This window comes from Triticum dicoccoides, chromosome 1B (assembly GCF_002162155.2).
Source record: "Triticum dicoccoides isolate Atlit2015 ecotype Zavitan chromosome 1B, WEW_v2.0, whole genome shotgun sequence".
NCBI classification, from domain to species: Eukaryota; Viridiplantae; Streptophyta; class Magnoliopsida; order Poales; family Poaceae; genus Triticum; species Triticum dicoccoides.
Genome location: NC_041381.1, coordinates 666,680,926 through 666,707,506, shown reverse-complemented (window position 1 = coordinate 666,707,506; position 26,581 = coordinate 666,680,926). Strand labels below are relative to the sequence as shown.

Genomic DNA, 26,581 nt, shown 5'->3' with positions numbered 1-26,581 from the left:
ATGGGCAATGGTGTTTCTAGCTGATATAAATGTTATCTATGTTTGATCTACTCTAGCCTAGCTTCTAAAGAAACAACACACCATTTTTGTGATATTAAAATTATATTTAGTCTCGAGGCATTTTTTTATATTTGATGAATCAAATATCACAAACATTGTTGAGAAAATATAAGCATTAAAGCGAGCTAGAAACATCTAGTAATATAGAAATGTTATGAAAAGTTTCAACTTTGCACATTTTTTGTTTTTTTGTTTGACTGAACTCATGGTTTTATTAAGACTCTAGATGCCAATTCAAGTTTAAACCAAGAGCCTGCCTTTCTGCTAGCGCAAAGGGATATCTCCCAACAATGTGAAATATGACGATGTGAAAATATGCTTCCATAAGGGTTTTCTTGCTTGTCGGTACTTTCGATTCAGGACAACCTACACCTCAAAATTACTACCGATCCAACATAACCTTTAGATCTCTATAACATTTTCACCGTCAATAGATAACATAGGCACACATGTTGCCGAAAAAAGGCATACAAGGATCAGAATAATACCATTTAAATGTATAATAATCTTCGCCGTTTGCTTGCGAAAAAATGCCACACAGGTTCACCGTCTTGCCTCGGTCTTGGCCATTGCTGCTTCATGGTTGGCCCAACCATGTTGCATTCTTCTACTTAAATTTGTGGGATGACGAAAGCTAAACTTGAAAAACATATAACCAAGAAATAACATCTTGTATACTTGATAGAATTTTCTTAACTTCCTTGGCTGAGAGAAGACCAACTTTTTTCTTCTCATTTCTCTCCCTTGTAACTCAGCACTTATCCTCAGTATTGTTGCTAAGATAGCACCGTCGTCATCCTCAAACACCCGATGCACCAGCACCATGCCACGCTTTCAACGTTATCACGTGTACATTTAGGCCGAGCTCGCGTCGCAAGTTGACAAGGCACATACGAAGTCGTAGTCCGTGTACCCTGCCACCGCCTGATCGATCAGATCATCATCTCTATCTCTCTTTTATTTTTGCCACACTTTTTTGTTTGTTAAATATCATGTATATGCATAAGCCCACTAGCCACACAGGTTCCACACGCAGTCTATGCAGGCGTCGAGCGTTTTGCGGCCGGCCGGCCAGTCCATTAGCATGCATGAACCAGTACGGATGCCACTTTTAAATCGCGTCAGAGGTTTCGCACTTAGCCACTTGCTCAGAAGTTCAGTTCGACAGACAAGTTGAGTTGATAACCGGCCAAGTCCCCAACTCCAACCAGATGACTGTCTTTTTTTTTCCGACTCCCAACTCCAACCAGATGACCGTCCATTTTTTTTAAACGCAGTACAGACGCAAGCAATCATATACACGCGCATAAACTCACCCTCTATGAACGCACACGCACACTCCACCCCTACGAGCACCTTTGAAAGACTGAGCCGGCATATCATCTTGAAATTTACGAAGTCACCATAGCCACCTCGGCGTCGACGGGAACGTCTCCTTCCACTGAATGCGCATCGCTGAAAATCCTGAAATAAATCCAGAAATAAATGCGAGCACCAGGATTTAAACCCTGGTGGACTGGGGATACCACAGTCCCTCTAGCCATCCAACCACAGATTGGTTCGCAGATGACGGTTCACTTGGCTAATTGTCACGGCGGCCAGATGCGACACGTACGAGAGTTTTTTTTTTTGCACGCATACAGTTTTTGGTCGTGGCGGCGCACACCGATAGGTGGAGTTATTATATATAACCGGCTCTGCTGGCAGACAATTCTTCGTGAGCTCGACTGATTTTGTCTTGAGTAGGTATTACCTTTTCTTGGTCATCGTCAACTCTCACCCGTGCGTGGCAATAAATAAAATTAAACTGCCGTTTTCTTTGTTTGACAGCAGTTATCGTGCTGCGTAGTACACCCTTCTCCGCTTTCGTCGGCAGACAGAAAAGGTACGTTTGTTGTTCGATAGTGTAAGTCTTGCATAAAGTAAATTTTTGGATAAATTAGGTTAGTCGACAAATAGTCCATGTCTACCTAAAAAACAAAGTTGAACAGGACTAGGAGTAGTTCATATCCTCCTGAAAAGGCCATAAGGTTCATAAATAAAGTATATAAAGGTGGCGGTTTGTAAAAGGGGTATATATGACCAAGTCAAAGCTGAACACTCTGTGAGTATACAACACAATCTCGCAATTTGGGTTCTGATTTAACTATCAATTTGACAAACCAAGTATAGGTTATACGTCAAAAAATTATACCATTGCGTTAGTATTTAGAAGAAGTTCTTCGCAAAAAAAAAGTATTTAGAAGAAGTTTACAATGGTACACTTTAAGTAATAATATGTAGTATTTTTTTGAGAAAATGTACTAGTATTTTTTGATTAGTCAACTGATCGGCAAAGTTAAAACCAAATAACAACTTGATCTTTTATACATGGGGCAGAGGGAGTATCGAACAAATTGAGACGGCTATCCACGCGTACCAGTGGCCACATTGAATTTCTGACCATCCACACTGCTGCCCTATCGCGCTGACACCATAGCACACATTTTCTTTTACCGTAGGCTTCAGGCCTTAGCCTATTTTTTACTAGATGATTCCTCACGCGTTGCTGTGGAAACACCAAAAGACATGTAGCTGTGAAATATTGTTATTGCATCCTAACTTTTATTTTCTTAACTTAGCAACATAATAGTTCGAGAAATTCTTGAAATAAATTAAATAAGTTTCTAATGATAAAATATCTCAAGTCAAGCTGTCATATTAATATCCGGTATTCCTTTTTTCCATCTTCATAAACGTATCTCCAAAAAGTCTTGTAGTATTGTAGAGTTTTTAAAGAAAAAATGAATTAGTATTTACGAATAGACAACACAATAACCAATAATTTAACCCGCACTAATTAACTTTAAACCTTATTTTAAAAGTAAAAATTCCAACAACTTTAAATCTTATTTTCAAATCCCATCCTTATCAATTGAAAGTGGTTTTGGAGGGTTTTGATGTGATTTTCCAAATTTGAGAAAGGGAGAAGAGCAACGTTTCCCTTTTTCATGCCATAAGCATGCACCAACAACCAAATAAGTAGATTCCATAAAGTGTCTGCTAGTTTTCTACCCAGCAAGTCACTATTGATTAGGTCCCCCCCGAACATATTACCATCGTGTGCTAAGTTTGTGCGCAAGCACGTGACATGAAATTGAGAATAATGTGTCCATCATAGTGAAATCTGGCATTGCTCGAAATGGTCATCTAACTAAGGTGTTGTACCAATATGGTTCCTTGAACTTGCTAAATGGTTCCATCTATGATACTAATAATAGCCACCCCCACATATAGATGGTAGATTGACGGTCGAAGGCAAGGACAACCAGCGAGATTAAAAAAGATTGATCATTTAACCGGGTGACATGATTCCTCTCTAACAATTTTACCGAAGATAACTAAAATTTGATATACTAATTATGTATAATTAAAATAGTGGAATCAAAAAAACTGTTGATCAAAATATTATAATGCGGAAGATATATATATTTTTTGGGACAACCAAGTTCGACAATCCAATAAAATTGAAATTTGTGCAAAAACGTGAAAAATGCAGATAAAAGGTAAAATTTATTCATTCTGAGAAATCACTCACAACATATATATAACCCATTGCACACACATGTACTTCTGTGGTAACGTGGTAGTACACTACTAGTACATACATATCAACGAGGACGTAGATACACTGTATACATATGCTTGGGGAAAAACAAAATTTTCTCTTTTGCTAGCATGCAAGACAAGAACACAAGCTAGATCGGCTTGAAGTTCAGGTCCCTTGTGTATATATTATGATGCCCGGCAGATACGTAATTTGTTGCATGAAAACTGCATGCACCGTGTGAACCGACATCAACTAATGATGCTGCGGGTCTGGGCCGCCGGGGCTGGTCCTCTTGGACTGGCCAATGTCGCCATGGCCGTCAGCCTGAACCATCTCCTCCCGCAGCACCTTCCTGACGAAACGCCCTGTCGCCATTGCCATCGCCGCCGGCGCCGTGGCCTCTCTCCCATGACCCCTTTGCCGACCAGCTGCCTCGGCCGCGGCAGATGCGGACGAGAGAACCAGGAGGACGCACACCACCAGCACCGCACAGCGGAGCACGCGAGTCTTGGCCATGCGCATGCAAGCTTAGCTAGCAACCTATGTACCTGCAACACCTAGATGCCATTTTGGGCTGCAGGGTGGGCTGGTTTATATAGGCGTCGCGTTGCTCGAAGATAGAGCATATCAAATCGGTTTTTAGCTCCGTGGTTTCTGCACTGCTCCGTGCACTTTCCACGGGGTTCAAACCAATCCGCCGGCTCCGGCGTGCGATGACACGGCTGGCCGGCCGGCAAATTCGATCCGAGGTGGCGCCCGGCAGGATAGGGTCGCCGGCCCTCGGCTGCTGCTGACAAGATTATTAACAAGTAAAAGTCGATCCCGGTAATGGAGTACGTAGCTAGTACGTACTGGTCGATATACAAAGCATACTGCATGCGGACGTAGGTGGGTTGCGCTTGCACCTGCACATATGCACTCCTTGTGGTGGATTTTGCTACGACTGCAGCATGCATGGATTGGGTACATGCATGTGTGAATGAGCCATCTTTTTGCCGACAAATTTAGCAAGGGCCGCCTCTTACACTAATGAGCTACTACCACTAGTGTCAACAACGCCCTTATATTATGGAACGGAGGGAGTAGTTGAGTATTTAACAAAAAATACCACGACAATTTGACTAACCCTGGCGAAAGACTACCACTTCACAAACTTTGTCAACAAATATCATTTTAAGTCTAATTTTTGGCAAAAAAAAACTACTACTTCGTGTTAGTGACTGTTGTGTCAAAATTAAACTCAATTATGAATGGATTTAAACGAACCAAATCAGTATGTTATCAGAAATGGTAGTTTTTTTTTTTGCCAAAAATTAGACTCAAAGTGATAGTTTTTTATAAAGTTTGTAAAGTGGTAGTTTTTTTGTCACGGTTGGTTGAATTGCGGTACTTTTTTTGTTAAATACTTGAGCTAGGTTTTTTTAGGGGAAAGCCACTCGGCCCACTTTATTAAATCAAATTAAAGTTACACCATCCAAAAATTTCTGGCAGCAAAAAACTGGGAGGATAATCCTCCTAAACAAAAGTAGATATTTAATCAAAAACTACGTCTAGCAAGATTGTGCGCCAATCTATTAGCCTCCCCAGGGCGATTAGAAAAGGAGACCTCGCCTATCCGGAAAACTTTTTGAAAACAGTCCGCCAAAATAGCAGTGTATGGGCTTCAGATTTCGATCACCCCATTTCTACCTTGAAAAACTTCTAGAGAGTCAGATTCAACAGTCACACGTTGGCATCCAAGGCTTTCCACCAGATCAAGTCCTAGCTCAATTGCCAAAGCTTCGCCGTTGTTGCATCATGCAGATGGTGCAGCAGCCAGGATGCCCCGGCAATGACCTCACCGCGGCTGTTCCGGAGAACTACAGCTGCCTCCCTTGTCCCGTTATCAAAGTAAGCAGCATCAAGGTTCAATCTATATGAGTTAACAGGAGGTTTAGTCCACATCACCTTCTCCGGATGTTTCTGAACTGAGGCCGTGTTCGGCAGCCCTCCACTCCACGGCTCTGCTCCTGGAGCGGCCGGAGCGGAGCGGCCCGCAGTGCATTTTCCTGGAGTTGTAAAACTGGGACTCCATCCGCTCCCGTATTATACGGAGCTGGAGAGCTGCCGAACGGGGCCTGAGGCTACACTAAAATGGCTTGTTATTGCTTGGATTGCAAAGGCGCTGCTTGAAGGATTCACAACTTTCTCCCCCTTAGCAAACTGTCTCCTCTGCCACCATATATACCATGCCCCAAGTACTAAGTGTTCCAGAGACCTAGCTTACCAAGGACAGCTGATTGTGTGAGGAGTTCTTCAAGGATCAGACTCCCAGACATGTCAACGTCTTTTACTTCATGAATTATCCCCCAGCTTGGTCCACACTTGTTTTGCTCTTCGATAACAGAACATTAGATGGCGTAAATCCTCCGCCTCTTGCTTACACACAAGGCACTGTGGATGAACCTTAATATGTCTATTTCCTAACACTGACATCCCAACCACAATTCCATGAAGAGCACGCCATGCAAAAAAATTCACCTTGCTCGGGACTTGAAGTTTCCATAAAACAGGGTTAACACTCATCGAACCTTGTCCATCTCCTCTGCGCGTGTGTGCTTCATACTGATGTTCCCATTCAATGTAATATGCCGAACGCACAGAAAAGATGTATGGTTTTGTGTACTGCCATGCAATGAAATCTTCAGTCATATTAGAGTTCAAAGGGATACTCAAAATACTATCAAGCATCCACACTAAGGAAACTGTCTCTGATCAACAGCTCATCCCACTGTCCTGTGTATGGATCAATTAGCTCATCAACTGTTCGTAGCAATATTTGACCCTTTGATGTTATAACTTTTCTGCTATGACTACTAGCTAGGCACCCAATGGTCCTCCCAAATATTGATACTGGTACAAGTTCCAACTCTCCATATGTGTCCTCTCATAAAAGTATGCAATCCAGCAATTATCCTCTACCATGTGAAAGATGACCCCCTTTTTAGGTCTTTCTTTTAGTAAATTGCCATCTGGGTAATACTTAGCTCTTAGCACACTAGCACATAAAGTATCTGGTTAATTAATCAACCTCCAACTCCGTTTAGCTAGCATAGCAAGATTAAAAGCATGCAAATCCCTAAACCCCATTCATCTACTCGTTTTTGGGATGCACATTTTCCACCAAGCCCACCAATGCATTCTTTTGTGTTCCTCTGTATTTCCCGAGCAGAAACTCGACATTTCATCTGTTATGGACTTACACACCTTTTTGTCATCTTAAATACGGCCATAGGAAAAACTGGAAGAGACTGAATCACTGCCTTCAAAAGAATTTCTTTTCCCCCAATCGAAAGGAACTTTTCTCGCCATACCTTCAGCCACTTGAGGACTCTTTCTAGAACATGGACAAAGCTATCACTCCTATCTTCTCCCACCATTGCAGGTACACCGAGATACTTATCAGACATGGCCTCAATCATGATATTTATTTGGGCACAAACTTCACCCTTGACATCAACACCAACATCAGTACTGAGGAATATACTGCATTTATCCTCATTTACCATTTGTCGCGAACTTGCACAATATTGATCAAGAACATGTCTCAATGAGGTTGCATTTGTCAAATTTGCTTTCATAAGGATCAAGGACACACCAGCAAAAAGTAGATGAGATACTGATGGTGCATTTCTGCACACCCTTACACCGTTAATGCCACGAACCTCCTCTTGATGAGCCAATAAACTTGATAAACCCTCTGCACATATTAAGAACAAATATGCGGATAGTGTCGTGGTTCTAAGTCTGACAGTAGAATGGGGGGTAGGTATGAGAGGCAAGATCCTAGCTATGGAGTAGTTGTACACACGAGTGTTTAGCGAGTTCAGGCCCTTCTCGGAGGAAGTAACAGCCCTATGTCTCGGAGCCCGGAGGCGGTCGACTGGTTTCTGTGTATATGAGTTACAGGGGTGCGAACCCTCTACACTGAGGAGGGGGGGTGGCTTATATAGAGTTCGCCAGACCCCTCCGGCCCTCAGTTATGCAGGGTTTAAAGTACATTAAGACATGGGGTTACTGGTAACACCCTCATAAAGTGCTATGAAGACTATTAAAGCTACTTAATGACAGACCGTTGCGTGCTGAGTGACTTTAGGTCTCCTGGCCATCGAGTGGTTAGCTTCATGGTCGAGTGACTATCTTCATGGTCGAGTGTCCTTGGGTTCGTCGAGGAAGTCCCTCTTGGCCGACTGGAAGGTAGCTTCTTCTAAGGGTGTCCTTGGGTATGGTATCCTAGACAGGTCCATGATCCTACCCTAGGTACATAACCTCATCATTAGCCCCCGAATGGGTCGAGGTTCGAGTGAGGATGGAGTTGATGATTTTCTCCGACCTATTTCCCGTGCTTTGATTATGTCGTATACTGGATCAGCGATTTTTCTTTTTGGCGCTGTCATCAACTTTTCTTTCAGTCGCCTTGATCCATTTCTTTCTTCTGTCGAGTGAACTTTTGAACTTTAGTGAACTTCCAAGCGACGGATCGTAGGAAAGATATCGTCTGACGGATTGATCTGCCGTTAGCGGATTTTGTGGGATCCGAATTTTGGGAAGCGCGCGAAACGGGGCGGACCGCGGTACTCGGATGGGATAAGACACGGACGCCTTGATTTCCATGCCGCCTTTTTCGCCACGTATCGTGCGTGCGCGACTGTTTCGGGATGTGACAGGACCGCCCGGGCCTACTCGTCAGCCACTCGGAAGTGCCCTTATATAAAGCGCCGGGCGAGGGTTTTTTGAACAGTGCCTTCCCATTCTTCTCTCCGCCCTCTTTGCCTCCGCCCGCTGCGCCTGCTCTCGCCTCTGCTTATCCACTCCTCGCGCGCTTCGCCGGTGACAATGGTGAAGGAGAAGACGGTAGCCTTGGAGCACGCGAAGAAGGCGACGGCGGCGGGGAAAGCGAAGGGGAGAGCGTCCAGTCGGGGCGGATCTTCGTCAAGATCCCGCCTGCCAAAGGGTTGGGTCCAAGGGGATTGGATCCGCTCGACCATCACCGAGACGGATCTCAATGACCTGGCCAACGAGGGTCTGATCCCCCATGGGTCAGCAAGGCTTCCGGGGTCCGAGTGTCAACCGCAGCCGCAGGAGGGTGAGTGCGTCCTCCTAGCCACTCACATCGATCGTGGATTCTCTCTGCCGCCGAGTGTTTTCTTCCGAGGGTTCTTGAACTTCTTTGGGGCGCAACTCCACCATTTCACTCCCAATTCCATCGCCCATCTTGCTGCTTTCATTTCCATGTGCGAGAACTTCCTGGGTTGTCGACCTCATTGGGGTCTCTTTAAGCACATATTCACCTGTCGCTCACAGACGGTGAAAAAGGCGAGTCCGGGTGACGAGAGGACTAAGGTTATCCAGATGTGCGGGGGTCTTGGGATTCAGATGAGGAATAAGAGTACTTTCCCGGCCATGACCCTTCCTGAGTCGGTCAGAGGGTGGAAGTCGACTTGGTTTTACTGCCAAGACGAGCCGACGCCGGGGCAGTCGACTGGTCTCCCTCCGTTTTCCATGGACCGAGTGGACAAACCCTCTTCTCTGAAGGTGCTTCCTGAGGAGAAAGCTCAGGTAAAAATGTTGATGGAGCGCGTAGTCCAACTCGTTAGGGACGGAGTGACGGGTATGGATCTTCTGGAGGTATTCCTTAGGCGGCGCATCCAACCACTTCAGTACCGAGGCCACCCGATGTGGCTGTATTGTGGTACCGAAGACACCACTCGGGTCCATCTAGAAGCGGTCGACGACGCCACACTGGAGAGGTGGGTGGCCGCAATCACGGGGAATAAGGACAACCCTCGAGGGGCTAGGAGGATCCCACCACTCGACTGTACCTACACACCGGACACGGTATGGCCACTTGTTTCCAATTGCAATCTTGCTTTATTCATTCTGCTTCGCTGCGAATTGGTCGAGTGATCTTCGTCTTGCTTTGTTGCCTGACAGGCCACCACGGAGTTGTACTCGATGCCCAATGGAGCGCAAACACCGACTGAGGAGGAGGAAGGAAGTGGGGGAGAAAGCCCGGAGGAGTGGGATTCGGATGCTAACAACGATGATGAGGGTGATGACTCTGGTGAGGAGGAAGAAGAGGAGGAGGAGGAGGAAGTTGTACCTCCTCGCTCGGAAAGACGCTCGAAGCTTGTCCATGATCTTGCGGTCGAGCGCGGTAAGGGGGTCGCAACCGTCACGCAGTCGTCCAAGCGCCCTCGGACTACTTCTCCGGCACCGACTGAGAAAGCTCCGAAGCAATCTCGGGTGGCGCCGTCGAAGTCGGTGAAGGTCTTGCCGAAGATGAAGATGGTGATCCCCACTATCTCAGGGCAATGGTGTAGCTTGAATTTGTCTGCTCCTCATGAACTTATTCTTGGTCGACTCATGAGCTAATCAACTGTCTTCTGAAACTGCAGTGCTGCTACTTCTGATACCTTGGCCAGAGCTGGAGATCAGGAGATGGAGGATGCTGTTACTTCGAAACCTGGTATGACTCTTATAGTTCCGTCTTCAGTCGATTGGCTTCTTGTCTCTAATTTTGATTCTTTTTCTGCAGCTTCATCCAACGTCGTTATCGACCTTCCCGACGACGACGACGAGGAACCACCAAGGCAGAGGAGGAGCAAGAAAGCGTCTGCTGGCAAGGCGACTTAGGACGTGCCAGCACCCGAGAAGTTGGTCGTGGAGGGAGACAATGTCACTCGGCCTACCATAACCTTTGCGGTGCCGTTGACGAGTGCTCGTCCTTCGTCGTCGAGTGCTGCTCAACCCTCACTTTTCTCAACCTACCACGTTCCAGAAGACCAAGCTAGTGCTGCTAAAGAAGCAATACGCTAAGCGGGGGTCATGATGGAGCAAGTGAAGGCAATACGAGAAGCCAGCCAGGCAGCCTATGACGCCAGTTCGGCTCTTCAGAGTAATATTCAGGTCAGTCGGTCACTGCCTGTTCTGTTAGGATATGATATCTGAAAACTCTTCTTTCTGAGATTCTTAGAGTTTGTCCTACACCCACTAGGTGTGTCGATTGAAATTCTGGATTAGTGGGGGCACGCTGAGTGCACCCACTGGGTGTAGTCCCCAAGACTATGGTCGACTGCTGGCAGTCGACCATAGGCTTTATGTCTTAAGTTTTTTCCTTACTCGACTAGGTCGAATAGATTCATAGACCGGTGGGGGCACGCTGAGTGCACCCACTGGGTGTAGTCCCCGAGACTATGGTCGACTGCTGGCAGTAGACTATAGTCTGAAGAACAACTCCTGTTTTTTTTTGTTGGTCGACTGGTCGACTCTAACTGATGAAACTAGTGGGGGCACGCTGAGTGCACCCACTGGGTGTAGTCCCCGAGACCATGGTCGAATGTTTGTGTTCGGCCATAGTCTTAGAAACGCTATGATTGTTCCTTAGTCACTCGGAAGCGAATTGTCTTTGATGTTTGTCGACTGAACCTTCGCAGAAATCTTGTGATCTTGTTTCTCGCTATGCCGAATTGGAGAGCAAGTTTATCCAGCTTGAGCTTGACCAAAAACTTGTCCAAGAAAACTTCACGAAGGCGAAGGAGGAGGCAAAAGGTATGTTCGGTGAGAATCTTGATGACTGTCCTTGCTTTTTGCCTGCCTCCGACTCTGATCTTATTGTGATTTTTGCAGAAAAACTGAGGGATGCTCTGAAGAAGAAAGACCTTAAGTTAGCTGAGTTGCAGAAGACGGCTTTAGAGAAGACCAAGCTCGCAGATGAAAAGCTGGCTTCAGTCACCAAGCTTGAAGAAGAAAACACCAATCTGAAGGCTGCTCTTGATGCTGCCAACCAGGAGGTCAGTCGACTGAAAAGTGACAAGGTTGCCCTGAATGACAAGGCCAGTGAGTTGGAGGGAAAGAAGAACGATCTGGAGGCTTATCTGGGTGGACTCGCCAAGAAGCTATTCCTTATGCTTGAAGGTAATCTTTTATAACAAACAGACGTTTTAACTGTGATCTCTGATTATTGTCTTGACTCGGTGGTTGTGCTTGCAGAATTTTGCCAGAACTTTGAAGAGGAGACTGGTCGACTAGAAATAAACCTGGATCCCATCAACTCTCCCGTGAAAGATGAAGTCGCCATGAATGTGCTCCGGCTTGAATATCGCGTTGCTGCTGTCGTCGACTATCTTGCAAGGCTGAAGGTCGCAACTTCTCGCATGGACACAACACTCTGGCCAAGAGAGACGCTCCAGAACGACCTCGAGTCTCTGATGACTCGACTGAACGAGGTCCCAAAAAAGTCTTCTGCCAGGTGTGGCACAGATGTTGCTCTGTCTCTGGTCCGCGTTCACTGCAAAGATGCACGAGAGGACAAGCTGGTGGCCCTTAGGGTAGCTAACACCAAGAAGCATGATTTCCGATCTTTCATGGAGACCTTCATCGCTGCTGCCACTCGGATTGCAGATGGGATCGACCTTGATGAGTTTGTTGCACCTTCCAGCCCTCCACAGGAGGGGTAAAAAACTTCTGAGCTTGATACTTTAAATTTGCCTCGGTATGCCGAGTGAGTTTTGAAAAACCGACAAACCTTAACAGGCTTAGCGCCTGAGCACTTTCGGTTCCGTTAGGAGTTATCCGAACTTGGATTCGACGTTGAATATGTTTGCATTTGGTTTGAGGTGTCTTTTGTAGGTCAAAGCGAGGCGCTTATTGCAATCGACTTGTTCCCCAATACACTTAGGCAAGCGCTGGGCTGCAGCTAAGCCTCTGAGTGGGAGGTTTGCTCTTCACTCGGTAGGATTTTCAAGAGCTTAGGCGAGCACTGGGCTGCAGCTAAGCCCCCGAGTGGGAGGTCTGCTCTCCACTCGGTAGGATTTTCAAAAACTTAGGCGAGCACTGGGCTGCAGCTAAGCCCCCGAGTGGGAGGTCTGCTCTCCACTCGGTAGGATTTTCAAAAACTTAGGCGAGCACTGGGCTGCAACTAAGCACCCGAGTGGGAGGTCTGCTCTCGACTCGGTAGGATTTTCAAAAACTTAGGCGAGCACTGGGCTGCAGCTAAGCCCCCGAGTAGGAGGTCCGCTCTCCACTCGGTAGGATTTTCAAAAACTTAGGCGAGCACTGGGCTACAGCTAAGCCCCCGAGTGGGAGGTCTGCTCTCCACTCGGTAGGATTTTCAAAAACTTAGGTGAGCACTGGGCTGCAGTTAAGCCCCCGAGTGGGAGGTCTGCTCTCCACTCGGTAGGATTTTCAAAAACTTAGGTGAGCACTAGGCTGCAGCTAAGCCCCCGAGTGGGAGGTCTACTCTCCACTCGGTAGGATTTTCAAGGGGTACCTCTAGGGAAGGAGGTAGCAGTCGACCTGCACCCCGTCCTCTTTGCGGAGCGTACGTTGTATTTGTGGCGTAGCTCGGAAGGAGAGGGTAGCAGTTGACCTGCACCTCGTCCTCCTCGCGGAACGCACGTTGTATTTGTGGTGTAGCTCGAAAGGAGAGGGTAGCAGTCGACCTGCACCTCGTCCTCCTCGCGGAACGCACGTTGTATTTGTACTTAGGCGAGCGCAATGCTGCAGCTAAGCCTCCGAGTGGAAGGCTGGCTTACCACTCGGTAGGATTTTGTTTAACTTAGGCGAGTACTTGGACTGCAGCTAAGCCTCCGAGTGGAAGGCTGGCTTACCACTCAGTAGGATTTTGTTTAACTTAGGAGAGTACTGGGACTGCAGCTAAGCCTCCGAGTGGAAGGTTGGCTTACCACTCGGTAGGATTTTGTTTATCTTAGGTGAAACGGATTTCGCAGCTAAGCCTTCGTGTGGGAGACTGGCTCACCACTCGGTTAGGATTTTTTTACAGACTTAGGCGAATCGGATTCGCAGCCAAGCCACCCACTAGGGGATTGTTTTATATGGACAAAAGTAATAACAATTACTGGGAAAACTATAAAGCTCTTGTCTTTGATAAATAAACTACAGGAGTACTTTTATTACAACTCATCTGAGTGAATACTTAAGTGTAAAAGGGGCGGAGAAGCTCCACGTTCCAAGCTCGGGGCTCGTCAATCTGATGCTCGACATTGTAAAGACGGTATGCTCCATTGTGGAGAACCTTGGTGACGATGAAGGGGCCTTCCCAAGAAGGAGCAAGCTTGTGTGGTTTCTGCTGATCCACTCGGAGAACTAAATCTCCTTCCTGGAAGGCTCGACTCTTCACATTTTTGGCGTGGAAGCGACGCAAGTCTTGTTGATAAATGGTCGATCTGATCAGAGCCATCTCTCTTTCTTCCACTAAAAGGTCGACTGCATCCTGCCGCGCTTGTTCTGCTTCAGCTTTGGTGTAGAGCTCGACCCGGGGGGCATTGTGGATAAGATCACTCGGCAAGACTGCTTCAGCTCCGTAGACCAAGAAGAATGGAGTTCTTCCAGCCGACCGGTTGGGCGTGGTCCTTAACCCCCAAAGCACCGAGGGAAGTTCGTCGACCCATGCACCAGCCGCATGCTTAAGATCACGCATCAAACGGGGTTTCAACCCTTTGAGAATCAAACTGTTGGCTCGTTCTGCCTGTCCATTCGACTGTGGATGGGCGACTGAAGCATAGTCGACTCGTGTGCCTTGAGATGTGCAGAAAGCTCTGAATTCTTCGGAATCGAAGTTTGACCCGTTATCAGTGATGATGCTGTGCGGGACCCCATATCTGAATATCAGTTCTCGGATGAAGCTGACAGCAGTACCGGCATCGAGGTTCTTGATGGGTTTGGCCTCAATCCACTTGGTGAACTTGTCGACTGCTACCAGCACATGGGTGAAACCGCTTCTGCCTGTTCTCAAAGGGCCGACCATATCCAGCCCCCATACTGCAAAGGGCCAAACAAGTGGTATGGTCTTTAAAGCTGAGGCGGGTTTGTGTGACATATTGGAGTAAAATTGACATCCCTCACACTTGTCGACTATCTCCTTTGCCATTTCATTCGCTCTGGGCCAATAAAAACCAGCTCAGTATGCTTTAGCCACGATGGTCCGAGAAGACGCATGATGGCCACAGGTCCCCGAGTGGATGTCGTTGAGAATCATTCGACCTTCCTCCGGTGTTATGCATTTCTGGATGACTCCAGTCACACTTTCTTTGTATAACTGACCCCTCATGACGGTGAAGGCTTTGGATCGGCGGATAATCTCTCGAGCTTGTTCTTCATTCTCGGGGAGTTCCTTTCTCAAAATATAGGCGATATAGGGCACTGTCCAATCGGGAGTGATGACCAAAACTTCCATGATCAAGTCGACCACAGCTGGGACATCGACCTCAGTTGGATCTGTGGCGCTTTTGGGCTGCGGGGCTTCTTCAGTGAAAGGATCTTCTTGAACCGATGGTGTGTAAACATGCTCCAAAAACACGCCACTCGGAATGGCTTCCCTCTTGGAACCTATCTTCGCCAAGTCATCGGCTGCTTGATTTTTCAGTCGGGGAACGTGATGGAGCTCTAACCCTTCGAATTTCTTTTCAAGCTTCCTCACTGCATTGCAGTATCCAGTCATGGCTGGGCTTCTAACGTCCCACTCCTTCATCATCTGATTGACCACCAAATCTGAGTCGCCATAAACCATAAGGCGACGGACGCCGAGTGAAATGGCCATGCGCAACCCATACAAAAGTGCTTCATATTCTGCTTCATTGTTGGAGGAATCAAAGTGGATCTGGAGCACATATCTAAGCTTATCTCCTCGGGGAGAAACCAAAACTACCCCAGCACCAGAACCATTTAACATCTTAGAGCCATCAAAGAACATGGTCCAATGCTCTGAGTGAACTTGAGTCGGCTGCTGCTGTTCAATCCACTCGGCAAGGAAATCTGCTATAGCCTGGGACTTAATGGCTTTATTTGCCTCAAATTTGATATCAAGGGGAAGGAGTTCAATCGCCCATTTAGCCACTCGACCAGTTGCATCTCTGTTGTGCAGAATCTCTGACAATGGTGCATCGCTGACGACTGTAATGTCATGATCAGAGAAATAATGGGCAACCTTCTTCATGGTCATGTAGATCCCATATACGAGCTTCTGATAATGAGGATATCTTTGCTTCGATGGGGTCAAAACTTCAGAGAGATAATACACTGGGCGCTGAACTTTGAAGGTTTTACCTTCTTCTTCCCGCTCGACCGTAAGTACTGTACTGACGACTTGTCCTGTGGCTGCAATGTAAAGCAACAGAGGCTCTTTGCTGATTGGAGCAACAAGCACCGGCTGGGTGGAGAGCAGAGCTTTTAGCTCGGCAAACGCTGCATCAGCTTCTGGAGTCCACTCGAACTTGTCTGCCTTCTTCATTAGTCGGTAAAGAGGCAACGCCTTTTCACCGAGGCGAGAGATGAATCGACTTAACGCGGCCAAGCATCCAGTAAGCTTCTGGACATCGTGCACACGCACAGGGCGTTTCATTCGAAGTATGGTGCTAACTTTTTCTGGATTAGCATCGATTCCTCGCTCTGAAACGAGAAAACCGAGTAACTTTCCGCCAGGCACTCCGAATGTGTACTTTGATGGATTGAGCTTGATATCATATCTCTTGAGATTGGCAAATGTTTCAGCTAGGTCCGTCAACAGGTCGGAACCCTTTCGTGACTTGACCACGATACCATCCATGTATGCTTCCACATTCCGACTGATTTGAGTGAGTAAACACTTTTGAATCATTCTCATGAACGTGGCTCCGGCGTTCTTGAGACCGAATGGCATGGTGATATAGCAGAAGCACCCGAATGGAGTGATGAAAGCTATTTTGATTTCGTCAGGTCCATACAGACGGATCTGGTGATACCCGGAATAGGCGTCTAGAAAAGACAATCTCTCGCACCCCGCAGTCGAGTCGACAATTTGGTCGATGCGAGGGAGGGGAAAATGATTTTTCGGGCAGGCCTGATTGATATGTTTGAAATCAATGCACATGCGAAGTGAGTTGTCCTTCTTGGGAACCATGACGACATTGGCGAGCCACTCGGAGTGGTACACCTCTCGGATAAACTCTGCTGCAAGGAGTCGAGCCACCTCCTCGCCAATGGCTTTTTTCTTCTGAACGGCGGACCGTCGAAGATGTTCTTTAACATGTTTCGCTTTTGAGTCGACTCTAAGGCGATGCTCAGCCAGCCCCCTGGGAACACCCGGCATGTCAGCTAGCTTCCATGCAAAGATGTCCCAGTGCTCACGGAGGAACTAGATGAGCGCTTCTTCCTATTTAGAGTCGAGTGTTGTGGAAATATGTGTTGGAGCTGCGTTGGGGTCAGTCGGGTGGATATGAACTGGCTTAGTCTCCCCTGATGACTGGAATGCAGACTCTATGGAAGGCTTCTTGGCCCGCAGCAAATCACTCGGATCTGCATTTTTCTTGTATCCTTCCAGCTCGACCACTGTTATCTGGTCATTCGCAATCTTCGAGCCTTTCTGGAAACACTCTTCTGCCTTCTTCCGACTGCCGGTGATAGTGATCACTCCTTTGGGGCCAGGCATCTTTAATTTGAGGTACACATAACATGGTCGAGCCATGAAGCGGGCATAGGCTGGCCTTTTCAAAATAGCGTGGTAAGCGCTCTGGAAATCCATGACTTCGAATGTCAGCTTCTCTTTGCGGAAATGCTTCGAGTCACCGAACACTACATCCAAAGCTATTTGACCGAGTGACTCGGCCTTCTTTCCAGGAATGACTCCGTGGAAACTCATGTTGCTGGAGCTGAGCTTGGACATCGGAATGCCCATTCCCTTGAGCATCTCTGCATATAGTATATTCAACCCGCTGCCGCCATCCATCAAGACCTTCGTTAGTCGAGTGCCTTCGACGACAGGGTCGACCACCAGCGCTTGCCTCCCAGGGGTGGCAATGTGAGTGGGGTGGTCGGATTGGTCGAACGTAATGGGAGTTTGCGACCATTTCAAATAGCTTGGTGTCGTCGGGGCGACCATATTGACCTCTCGGTTGATCACTTTCAGTCGACTTTTGCTCTCTACGTCAGCAAAAATCATCAGGGTGGAATTCACATGACGGTACTCTCCATCACTGTCCTCCTTGTCCTCAGCCTTGTCCGACTCCTTCTCTTTGTCCTTGGGCTGTTTCCCTTGGAACTGCTGGATTAAGAGCCGGCACTGGCGAGTGGTATGTTTCAGGTAGATGAAGTTACCCTCTTCGTCTTTCTTCGTGTGGATGTGACACGGCAGATCCATCACGTCATTACCTTCTTTATCCTTTACCTTCTTGCGGTTCCAAGATCCTTTGGGCTTCCCTTTGAATTTGCCCTGAGTCACGGCCAGAGCCTCTCCCGGAGCAGCTGGCTCGGCCTTCCACTTTTGCTTCCGACCGGAGTTTCCTTTTTCCGACTGACTCGGCTTATACTTGCCACTCCGGAGCCTGTCCTCTTCTTCGCCGTTGGCGTATTTGGTGGCAATCTCCATCATTCGACCCAGGGTCATATCTTCGGTTCGACCAAACTTCAGGCTCAACTCTCTGTTCTTGACACCATCTTTGAAGGTGCAGACCGCTTGGTGGTCCGACACATTCTCCACGGTATGATGCAAAGTGATCCATCTCTGGATGTAATCTCTCAATGTTTGACTCGACTTTTGTACGCAGACTTGCAGCTCCGTCAATCCGGCCGGTCGCTTGCAAGTTCCCTTGAACGTCCTGACGAACACTCGGGAAAGATCTTCCCAGGTGTAAATGCTGCTAGGAGATAACTAATTCAACCACGCTCTGGCCGAACCCTCTAGCATGAGTGGCAAATGCTTCATGGACACCTCATCATTACCACCACTAATCTGTACTACCACTCGGTAGTCTTCAAGCCAAGTTTCAGGCTTCGACTCTCCGGTGAACTTACTTACCCCAGTCGCCAACCTGAAGTTGGGGGGTATCACTGCGGCTCTGATGGCTCTGCTAAAGCACTCTGGACCTGAAACATGGACTCTGCTGCTAGTGGGCACATCTCTGTCATGGCCACCTCTATGAGCTCTGTTCCGGTCAACCAAACCTTGCACGATGACGGATCTTGCGTCAAAGCCTGGTTCTCTGGGATCGACCGGAGCTCTCCGCCCAACACTGAGCTGGCTCCTGTCATCTTGCTGCCGATGGGCGTTAGACCCACTTCTCGGAGGAGGAGTGGACACTCGACGCCTATCATCACGATCGAATCGGTCATCATAATGGTCCCGCCGGCCTTCATGCCCCACGCGCCTCAGAGGCGACCTTGGGCTGTGAGCCGACTGAACAGTATTTGCAGCGACGGATCGGCTGTGAATCCTGTTGCGCGACTGTGACATAGCTGAATTCTGATCTCCTGCCGCCCGGAGCAAATCCCTGATCTGCAACAAGCCTCTTCCAGCCTCTGATTGAGAGGGCTGAATTGACTCCACTATATGGGCTGCAGCTGCCAAATTCTGAATCGGGGTTCGATATACCTGAGTCGGTTGAGGAAAGAGCTGACGTCGCCAGGAGTCAGGTACTCGTTGACGCGCACGCTCGTCGAGTGCTCGCTGGAGGTTCTTCAGTCGAGTGCTTTCGGCCAAGTTGGCCAAACGCGCCTCTTCCAAGGCACGAGCCTCAGGAGTTTCTCCTGCGATGGGAGTATGCAGGGCATCCATGTTCCGGCGGCGAAGATCTTCTCTTTGTTGAGAAGTGAGTGGCTCGGGTTGATACTCTTCGTGGGCCTGAGCGGGGTCGCCTCCGTCGTCCATCCCGTCGGTGCGGGGGAAACCGGGAGGGCTACGAGGCCCGTTGACCATCAGGACCTCCGCCGGTGGATCACTGCTGTCGCACTCGGATGCAGTCTCCACGGAGCCAGTCGACAGATCAAACAGGCCGTAGAGAGATTCGTCGGGCTCTATTGCCGCGACTTGGGTGGTGGCCGATTGGCGAGCCACTGCGTGTCTCACCCATCGCTGAAGTCTCGACCGACCGGAGCGCTTGCGCTAGCGGGAGACAGGGAGGGAGGACGGCACATGAGTCGACCGATATGGGGTCGACGGTTGCCGCAGCAGGACACCACGGACACACGCCCGAAAGTGCGTCGCCCCGCGGACGGGGAGCGCATCGATGTCGAGTGGTGCCTCCTGGAGCCAAGCAGAGTCGTCGGCGATGAAAGCGAGCGCACCGAAACGGATTTCGCGGCCCTCGACCAGAGCTCCGCCAGAAACCATGATGAAGGCAATCGGACAAATTGCAACTTCTCCAAAAAGTCGCTAAGACACCTGCCCCACGGTGGGCGCCAACTGTCGTGGTTCTAAGTGTGACAGTAGAATGGGGGGTAGGTATGAGAGGCAAGATCCTAGCTATGGAGTAGTTGTACACACGAGTGTTTAGCGAGTTTAGGCCCTTCTCGGAGGAAGTAACAGCCCTACGTCTTGGAGCCCGGAGGCGGTCGACTGGTTTCTGTGTATATGAGTTACAGGGGTGCGAACCCTCTACACTGAGGAGCGGGGGTGGCTTATATAGAGTTCGCCAGACCCCTCCGGCCCTCAGTTATGCAGGGTTTAAAGTACATTAAGACAGGGGGTTACTGGTAACGCCCTCATAAAGTGCTATGAAGACTATTAAAGCTACTTAATGACAGACCGTTGCGTGCTGAGTGACTTTAGGTCTCCTGGCCGTCGAGTGGTTAGCTTCATGGTCGAGTGACTATCTTCATGGTCGAGTGTCCTTGGGTTCGTCGAGTGAAGTCCCTCTTGGCCGACTGAAAGGTAGCTTCTTCTAAGGGTGTCCTTGGGTATGGTATCCTAGACAGGTCCATGATCCTACCCTAGGTACATAACCTCATCAGATAGGGGATCCCCTGCCGGAGCCCCCTAGTGGGAACAAACTGGCCAGTCTCTTGAACATTAAACCTCACCTTGTATTTTGCTGATTTCACGCAAGCCATCAACAACTACAGAATATCAGCATGAAAACCCCATTGTATCAACATCTTCTCCAAAAATACCCACTCTACATGGTCATATGCTTTGTGCATATTTAAACGACACAAATATACCTCCTTTCCCTTCTTTTTATTTTTCAGCATGTGCGTACATTCGAAGGCCACAAGAATATTATTTGTAATCATTCATCCTGGAACAAAAGCACTCTGAATAGGTGATATAATATCTTCTAGAACTTGCTTTAGTCTCATTGCAATTATTTTTGAAATGACCTTATAAAGAACATTGCATAAAGAAATTTTATCTGGATTATCTACCTTAGGAATTAGGACTATAACAGTATCGTTCCATCCTTCAGGTATTACCTTATCATTTATTATCGAAAGTACTTCACTGCAAAGAGTGTCCCTAATAATATGCCAACAAATTTTCTAAAAAAATTGCATGTAAGCCACCTGTACCTAGAGCTTTAAAATCACCAATAGAGAACAAAGCTTTTCTAACATCCTCTGTGGAGTAAGGTTTCTTAAGTTCCTCATTCATGTCCTGTGTTACACAAGGTACAACCTTGTTAAGAATATCAGGGTCGACATCATCTACTTCCGTACTAAACAGTCCCAAATAATAGCTGGATATCATTGGGTTTAGATGAGCAATGCCATCCTGCATAACTCCATGCTCATCTCTTAAACCTTTTATATTGTTTCTCTGCATTCTAGCACTTGCCGCATGATAAAAATAATCTGTATTTATGTCAACAAATTTGAGCGAGTCTACTCTGCCTCTTTGTCCAATATAATTCCTCTTGTTACAAACAAATTTCAATCTCCATAGAGAGTTCTCTCTGCCGAGCCTTATTCTCATCTGTGATGGCGGCCCTAAACATGTTACGTTTGCTTTTTAACACCGATCTGTCCCACATGTGCAGTCGCTTGTGTACAGTATCAGGACCAGCCCCAGCCCATGCCGTCTGTACTACAGCATGAAAATATTTCTCCTTCAACCAGCGAGCATCAAAATGCAGAACAGCCGGTCCATGCTTTTGTTCTATACAAGCCTCGTCCCAATGCATTAATATGGGTCTATGATCCGGCCTGCAGTACAAGCAGTTTTCTAGAACTGCATTAACAAATTTATCATTCAAGTTATCATTAACAAATAGTTGAGCTAGTTAGATAGATAGCTAAGAGGATTAGCGTGCATGCTTGAACCAGTACAACTATAATGCCCCTGTGGATAAATCGTGTTACAGGCTTCAATTATCTTTTGCACGAATACGGCTTCTGGTTCTAAAAAAAATACGGCTTCTGGTTCTAGGGGCGCATGTCTATAGGTGGCAGACAAGTCTTAGTGAGCTCTACCGAGTTTTTTTAGTATAATAGTGTTACTTTTTTCGATCGTCTTCTCACTCTTGTGCGCAAGAAAACTTTTGTTTTCTTGGTTTGGCAGCAGTTATCGTGCTGCGTACACACCCTTCTCCACTACGTCGGCAGACAGACAATGTACGGATGTTGTTCGATGGCGCATAAAGTATGTTTCCGGATAAATTAGGTTAGTCGACAAATAGTGCATGTCACCTAAAAAAAGTAGACAAATAGTTCATATCCTCCTGAAAAGGCCATAAGGTTCATATAAAGTATATAAAGGTGGCAGTTTGTACAACAGGTATATATGACCAAGTCAAAGCGGAACACTCCGTGAGTATACAACACAGGCCGTCTTGTAATTTGTGTTCTGATTAACTATTAATTTGGCCAACAAAGAATAGGTTATATGTTAAAAAAACATCGGGTTGGTATTTTTTTTATCAAAAGTTTTTTTATGCGGAAAACTGTCGATCTATTCATCTTCAATCATGACAGTACAACGAACACCAGAAATAATACTCCCTCCGTTCGGAAATACTTGTCGAAGAAATGCATAGAAATAAACGTATCTAGAACTAAAATACATCTAGATACATCCATTCCTCCGACGAGTATTTCTGGACGGAGGGAGTAAAAATTACACCCAGATACATAGACCACCTAGCGACGACTACGAACACTGAAGCGAGCCGAAGACGTGCCACCGTCATCGCCCCTCCCTCGTCGGAGCCAGGTACAACTTGTTGTAGTAGACAATTAGGAAGTCGTCGTGCTAAGGTCCCATAGGACTAACGCCGCAGAACAACAATCGCAGACGATGAAGAAAAGTTTAGATCGGAAGGATCCAACCTGAAGACACATAAACAAAGACCGAAACCGAGCGGATCCACCAAAGACAACCACGACCAAATCTCGCGAGTCCGCCGGAGACACACCTCCACACGTCCTACAACGATGCTAGACACACCATTGGGGCAGGGGCTAGGCGGGGAGAACTTTATTCCATCTTCAAGAAGTCGCCGCCACCTGGTCTTCTTGAGCAGGACACAAACCCTGACTAAACTTGAAGAAGCACCTAAAAATAGAGCCCTCCCGCCAGCAAGGGTCAGGATCCACCGCGCACCCATGGCCCTAAGGCCACAGGGTACGTGGGAGATGGCGGCGCCGCCGCAGGGAGGCAGAAACCCTAGCCGCTTTTTCTTGGAGGAGGGACAAAGGGAGGAGAGGTGTACCAACAAGTTGAGCAGCAATAGTTCCGCTCCTCCCTTGAGCGAAAGTTAATACCATTGGGTTGGTATTTACCAGAAGTATTCAATAATAAATTTTCATTAATACTATGTAGTAGATTTTTTGTTTGAGAAACATGTAGTATAGTTTTTGTTAGTCTACTGATGGTCAAAGTTAAAACCAAATAACAACTTGATATTGTATACATGGGCAGAGGGAGTATCAAACAGATCGAAAGGGCTACCCACGGGTACCTGTGGCCATACTGAATTTTCGACTGTCTGCATCACTGTCCTACCGCACTGGCACCATAGCACGCATTTTCTTTCCCCGAAGGCTCCAGGCCCAACCCTATTTATTTCTTGTTTCCACACACGCCCCTTACAACTACATCTCATTTTGCCCATCTTCCTCAACCTTACTCGCTCCTTTCTCACCCTTCCCTGACCTCATCTCAGGCAATGCATCGCTGGGCTCAACCTCGTCGCGCATGGCCTCACAAATCAACACACTACCGACCTCACCTCCCCATACCCTTCCCATGCCGACTGACACGCTGCCTAGCTTCCCTCCTGGGGAAATCTACCTGATGCACTCATGCATTAGCGATTCAGTGAGTGCCACCTAAACTAGAGCACATGGCCACAAGTCACAACCCTGCAAAACAATCCGGCCAGCTCGGAGGGAGACACCTCATCAAGCACACTTCGCCGAGTACATACACTTGAGAGCGCCACTATCGGACGTGATGCCAAGTCCCTACCTCACTATCGACACTCCTCGCCTCTGCTGCGAAGCGTGACGACATGCCACTAGCTGCTCCCCATGAAGAGGAACAACGCCCACCACCAACTATGCCAACTCCATTGCCTATATTATGTTCAGAAATTTTAGTCATGTACTCTGTTTCAAACTGATGTTATATATTTTTAATGTCGTTGGCTCCTAGATTTTTGAAAGTTGGCTTCTAGATTTTGTGAAAATTCTTAGAAGGTATGATGAAATCGTTGGAACCTTGACAAAATTTGTTGAAAGCCTTTGATAATTTTATTGAAAGTGTGATAAAGTAGCGGCTGGCATGTGGTTTTTAAAGATAGAAATGGAATTTCCGGGGGCTGGCACTGGAATTCATGAAAGTTGAAAGCTAACACTAAAAATTCTGAAAGTTATCTTAATTTTGAAAGTAAAAAATTCCGGCTACTCTAAATTTTATTTTGAAATCACATCCTTAACAATTGAAAAGTGGTTTGTGGAGGAGTTTGCAAAACATGTGGTTTTCCAAATTTGAGAAAGGGAAAAGAGCAATGTTTTCCTTTTTCGTGCCACAATCGTTCACGAATAACCAAATATGTAGATTCCGGAAAGTGGCTGCTAGCTTTCTACCCAGCAATTCACTGTTGGTTAGCTTCCCTGACAAACATTTTACCATTCTGTACTAAGTTTGTGTGCAAGGGAATGTCATGAAATTGAGAATAATGTGTCCATGGTAGTGAATTAGAGTATTTGGCATCGCTCAGAATTGCCCTTGAACTCAGGAAGTGTACCAATGTGGTTCCTTACACTTGCTAAAGGGTTTCGTCTATGATACTAATAGTAGCCACCCCTATCATGTATATGGTCGATTGACGGTCAAAGGGGAGGACAACCGGCAGGATTAAAAAGGTTGACGACTTACCAAGGGGCTAGGGGTTTAATGACATGACTCCTCTCTCACTATGTGGTTTGGAAGTGTGCACTTTTACCCTAGATAACTAAAAGTTTTGATAACTGCCCCCGTTCCTTTTTACTCCGTGTATAAGATTTGTGTCAAGTCAAACTTTGCAAGTTTTGACCAAATTTATTTGAAAATCTCAATATCTACAATACCAAATACATTTAATATGAAACTACACTCCTAATGAATCTAATGATATTTATTTGGTATTGTGAATGTTGATACTTTTTCCTACATGTTTGGTCAAATTAGAGATACTTTGACTTCTGAAAAAACTTATATGTAGAGTAAAAAGAAACGGAGGGAGTACTAATTATGTATAAGTAAGCTAGAGGAATGCAAAAATTTATTGTTGATCGAAATATTATAATGTTGCGGAGATTTAAAGAATTTGGGACAACCAAGTTAGATAATCCAATAAAACTGACATTTGCGCGAAACCGTGAACAATGCCGATAAAAATTGAAATGTATTCATTCTGAGAAACCACTCACAACATATAAATATATAACCCATTCCACACACATGGCACTTCTGTGGTAACGTGGTAGTACACTACTACTAACAGTTACTACATACTCCCTCCGTCCCAAAATACTTGTCGAAGAAATGGATGAATCTAGACGTATTTTAATTATAGATGCATCCACTTTTATTCATTTCTGCGAAAAGTACTTCGGGACGGAGGGAGTACATATCAACGACTACGTAGATACAATGTATACATATGCTTGGGAAAAAACAAAATTTTCTCTTTTGCTAGCATGCAAGACAAGAACACAGGCTAGATCAGCTTGAAATGCAGGTGCCTTGTTTATGATGCCCGGCAATTTGTTGCATGAACGTGACCGGCAGTGAACGGACATCAGCTAATGATGCTGCGGGTCTGGGCCGCCGGGGCTGGTCCTCTTAGACTGCCCAATGTCGCCCTGGCCGTCCGCCTTAACCATCTCCTCCCGCAGCACATTCCTGACGAAGCGCCCTCCTGCATCCATTGCCATCGCCGCCGGCGCCGTGGCCTCTCTCCCATTACCTATCTGCCGGCTAGCCGCGGCAGATGCGGACGAGAGAACCAGGAGGACGCACAACACAAGCACCGTACCACGGAGCACGCAAGCACTGGCCATGCGCGTACAAGCTTAGGGCTTAGCTAGGATAGAACCTGCAACGCAAGTGCAAGGGCAATTCTGCTCCGTCAGCGTTCGCCTTGATGCATGCGTATGCCATTTTGAGCGCAAGGTGGCTGGTTTATATAGGCGTCGCGTTGCTCGCAGAGCCTGGCCCGCGCGTAACTGGCCAGCACTAGGGCGACGTACATGCACACGTACGCGAGCTAGAGCATATCAAATCGGTTGGCAGCTCCGTCGTATCTGCGCTGTTCCGTGCACTTTCCACGGGGTTCCACAAATCCGCCGGCTCCGGCGTGCGATAAGACGGTTGGCCGGCTGGCAAACTCCGAGGTGGCGCCCGGCAGGATAGGGTCGCCGGGCCCCGGCCGGTGGTGACATGAGATTAACAAGTAAAAGTCGAAGCCGTCAATGGAATACCTAGTAGCCTACTACGTACTTGAACTACAAATCGATGTATAAGGCGTACGCACGTTACATCGAGACCTCCCGTGCGCTCTCCTTGTGGTAGCTTTTGCTACGACTTGCATGGATTGGGTGCATGCATGTGTGCAAAAGTTCGTCCGTCTCCACTCAAAAACAAACAAGGAATCGTGGACGCGCACACCTGCGTGACCCAGACCCGGCCGGCCAGTCGTT

At 47.2% G+C, this 26,581-nt stretch overlaps 2 protein-coding genes across 2 annotated transcripts; both read right to left on the bottom strand.

The window, feature by feature from the left end:
* Window positions 1-3,687: 3,687 nt before the first annotated feature.
* LOC119311839 lies at window positions 3,688-4,205 on the bottom strand. Its single transcript, XM_037587555.1, has one exon. The coding sequence runs from the start codon at window positions 4,169-4,171 to the stop codon at window positions 3,902-3,904; it is 270 nt and encodes an 89-aa protein (XP_037443452.1). The 5' UTR covers window positions 4,172-4,205; the 3' UTR covers window positions 3,688-3,901.
* Window positions 4,206-25,625: 21,420 nt separating this feature from the next.
* LOC119311829 lies at window positions 25,626-25,998 on the bottom strand. The gene has a single exon (XM_037587544.1). The coding sequence runs from the start codon at window positions 25,940-25,942 to the stop codon at window positions 25,685-25,687; it is 258 nt and encodes an 85-aa protein (XP_037443441.1). The 5' UTR covers window positions 25,943-25,998; the 3' UTR covers window positions 25,626-25,684.
* Window positions 25,999-26,581: the final 583 nt, after the last annotated feature.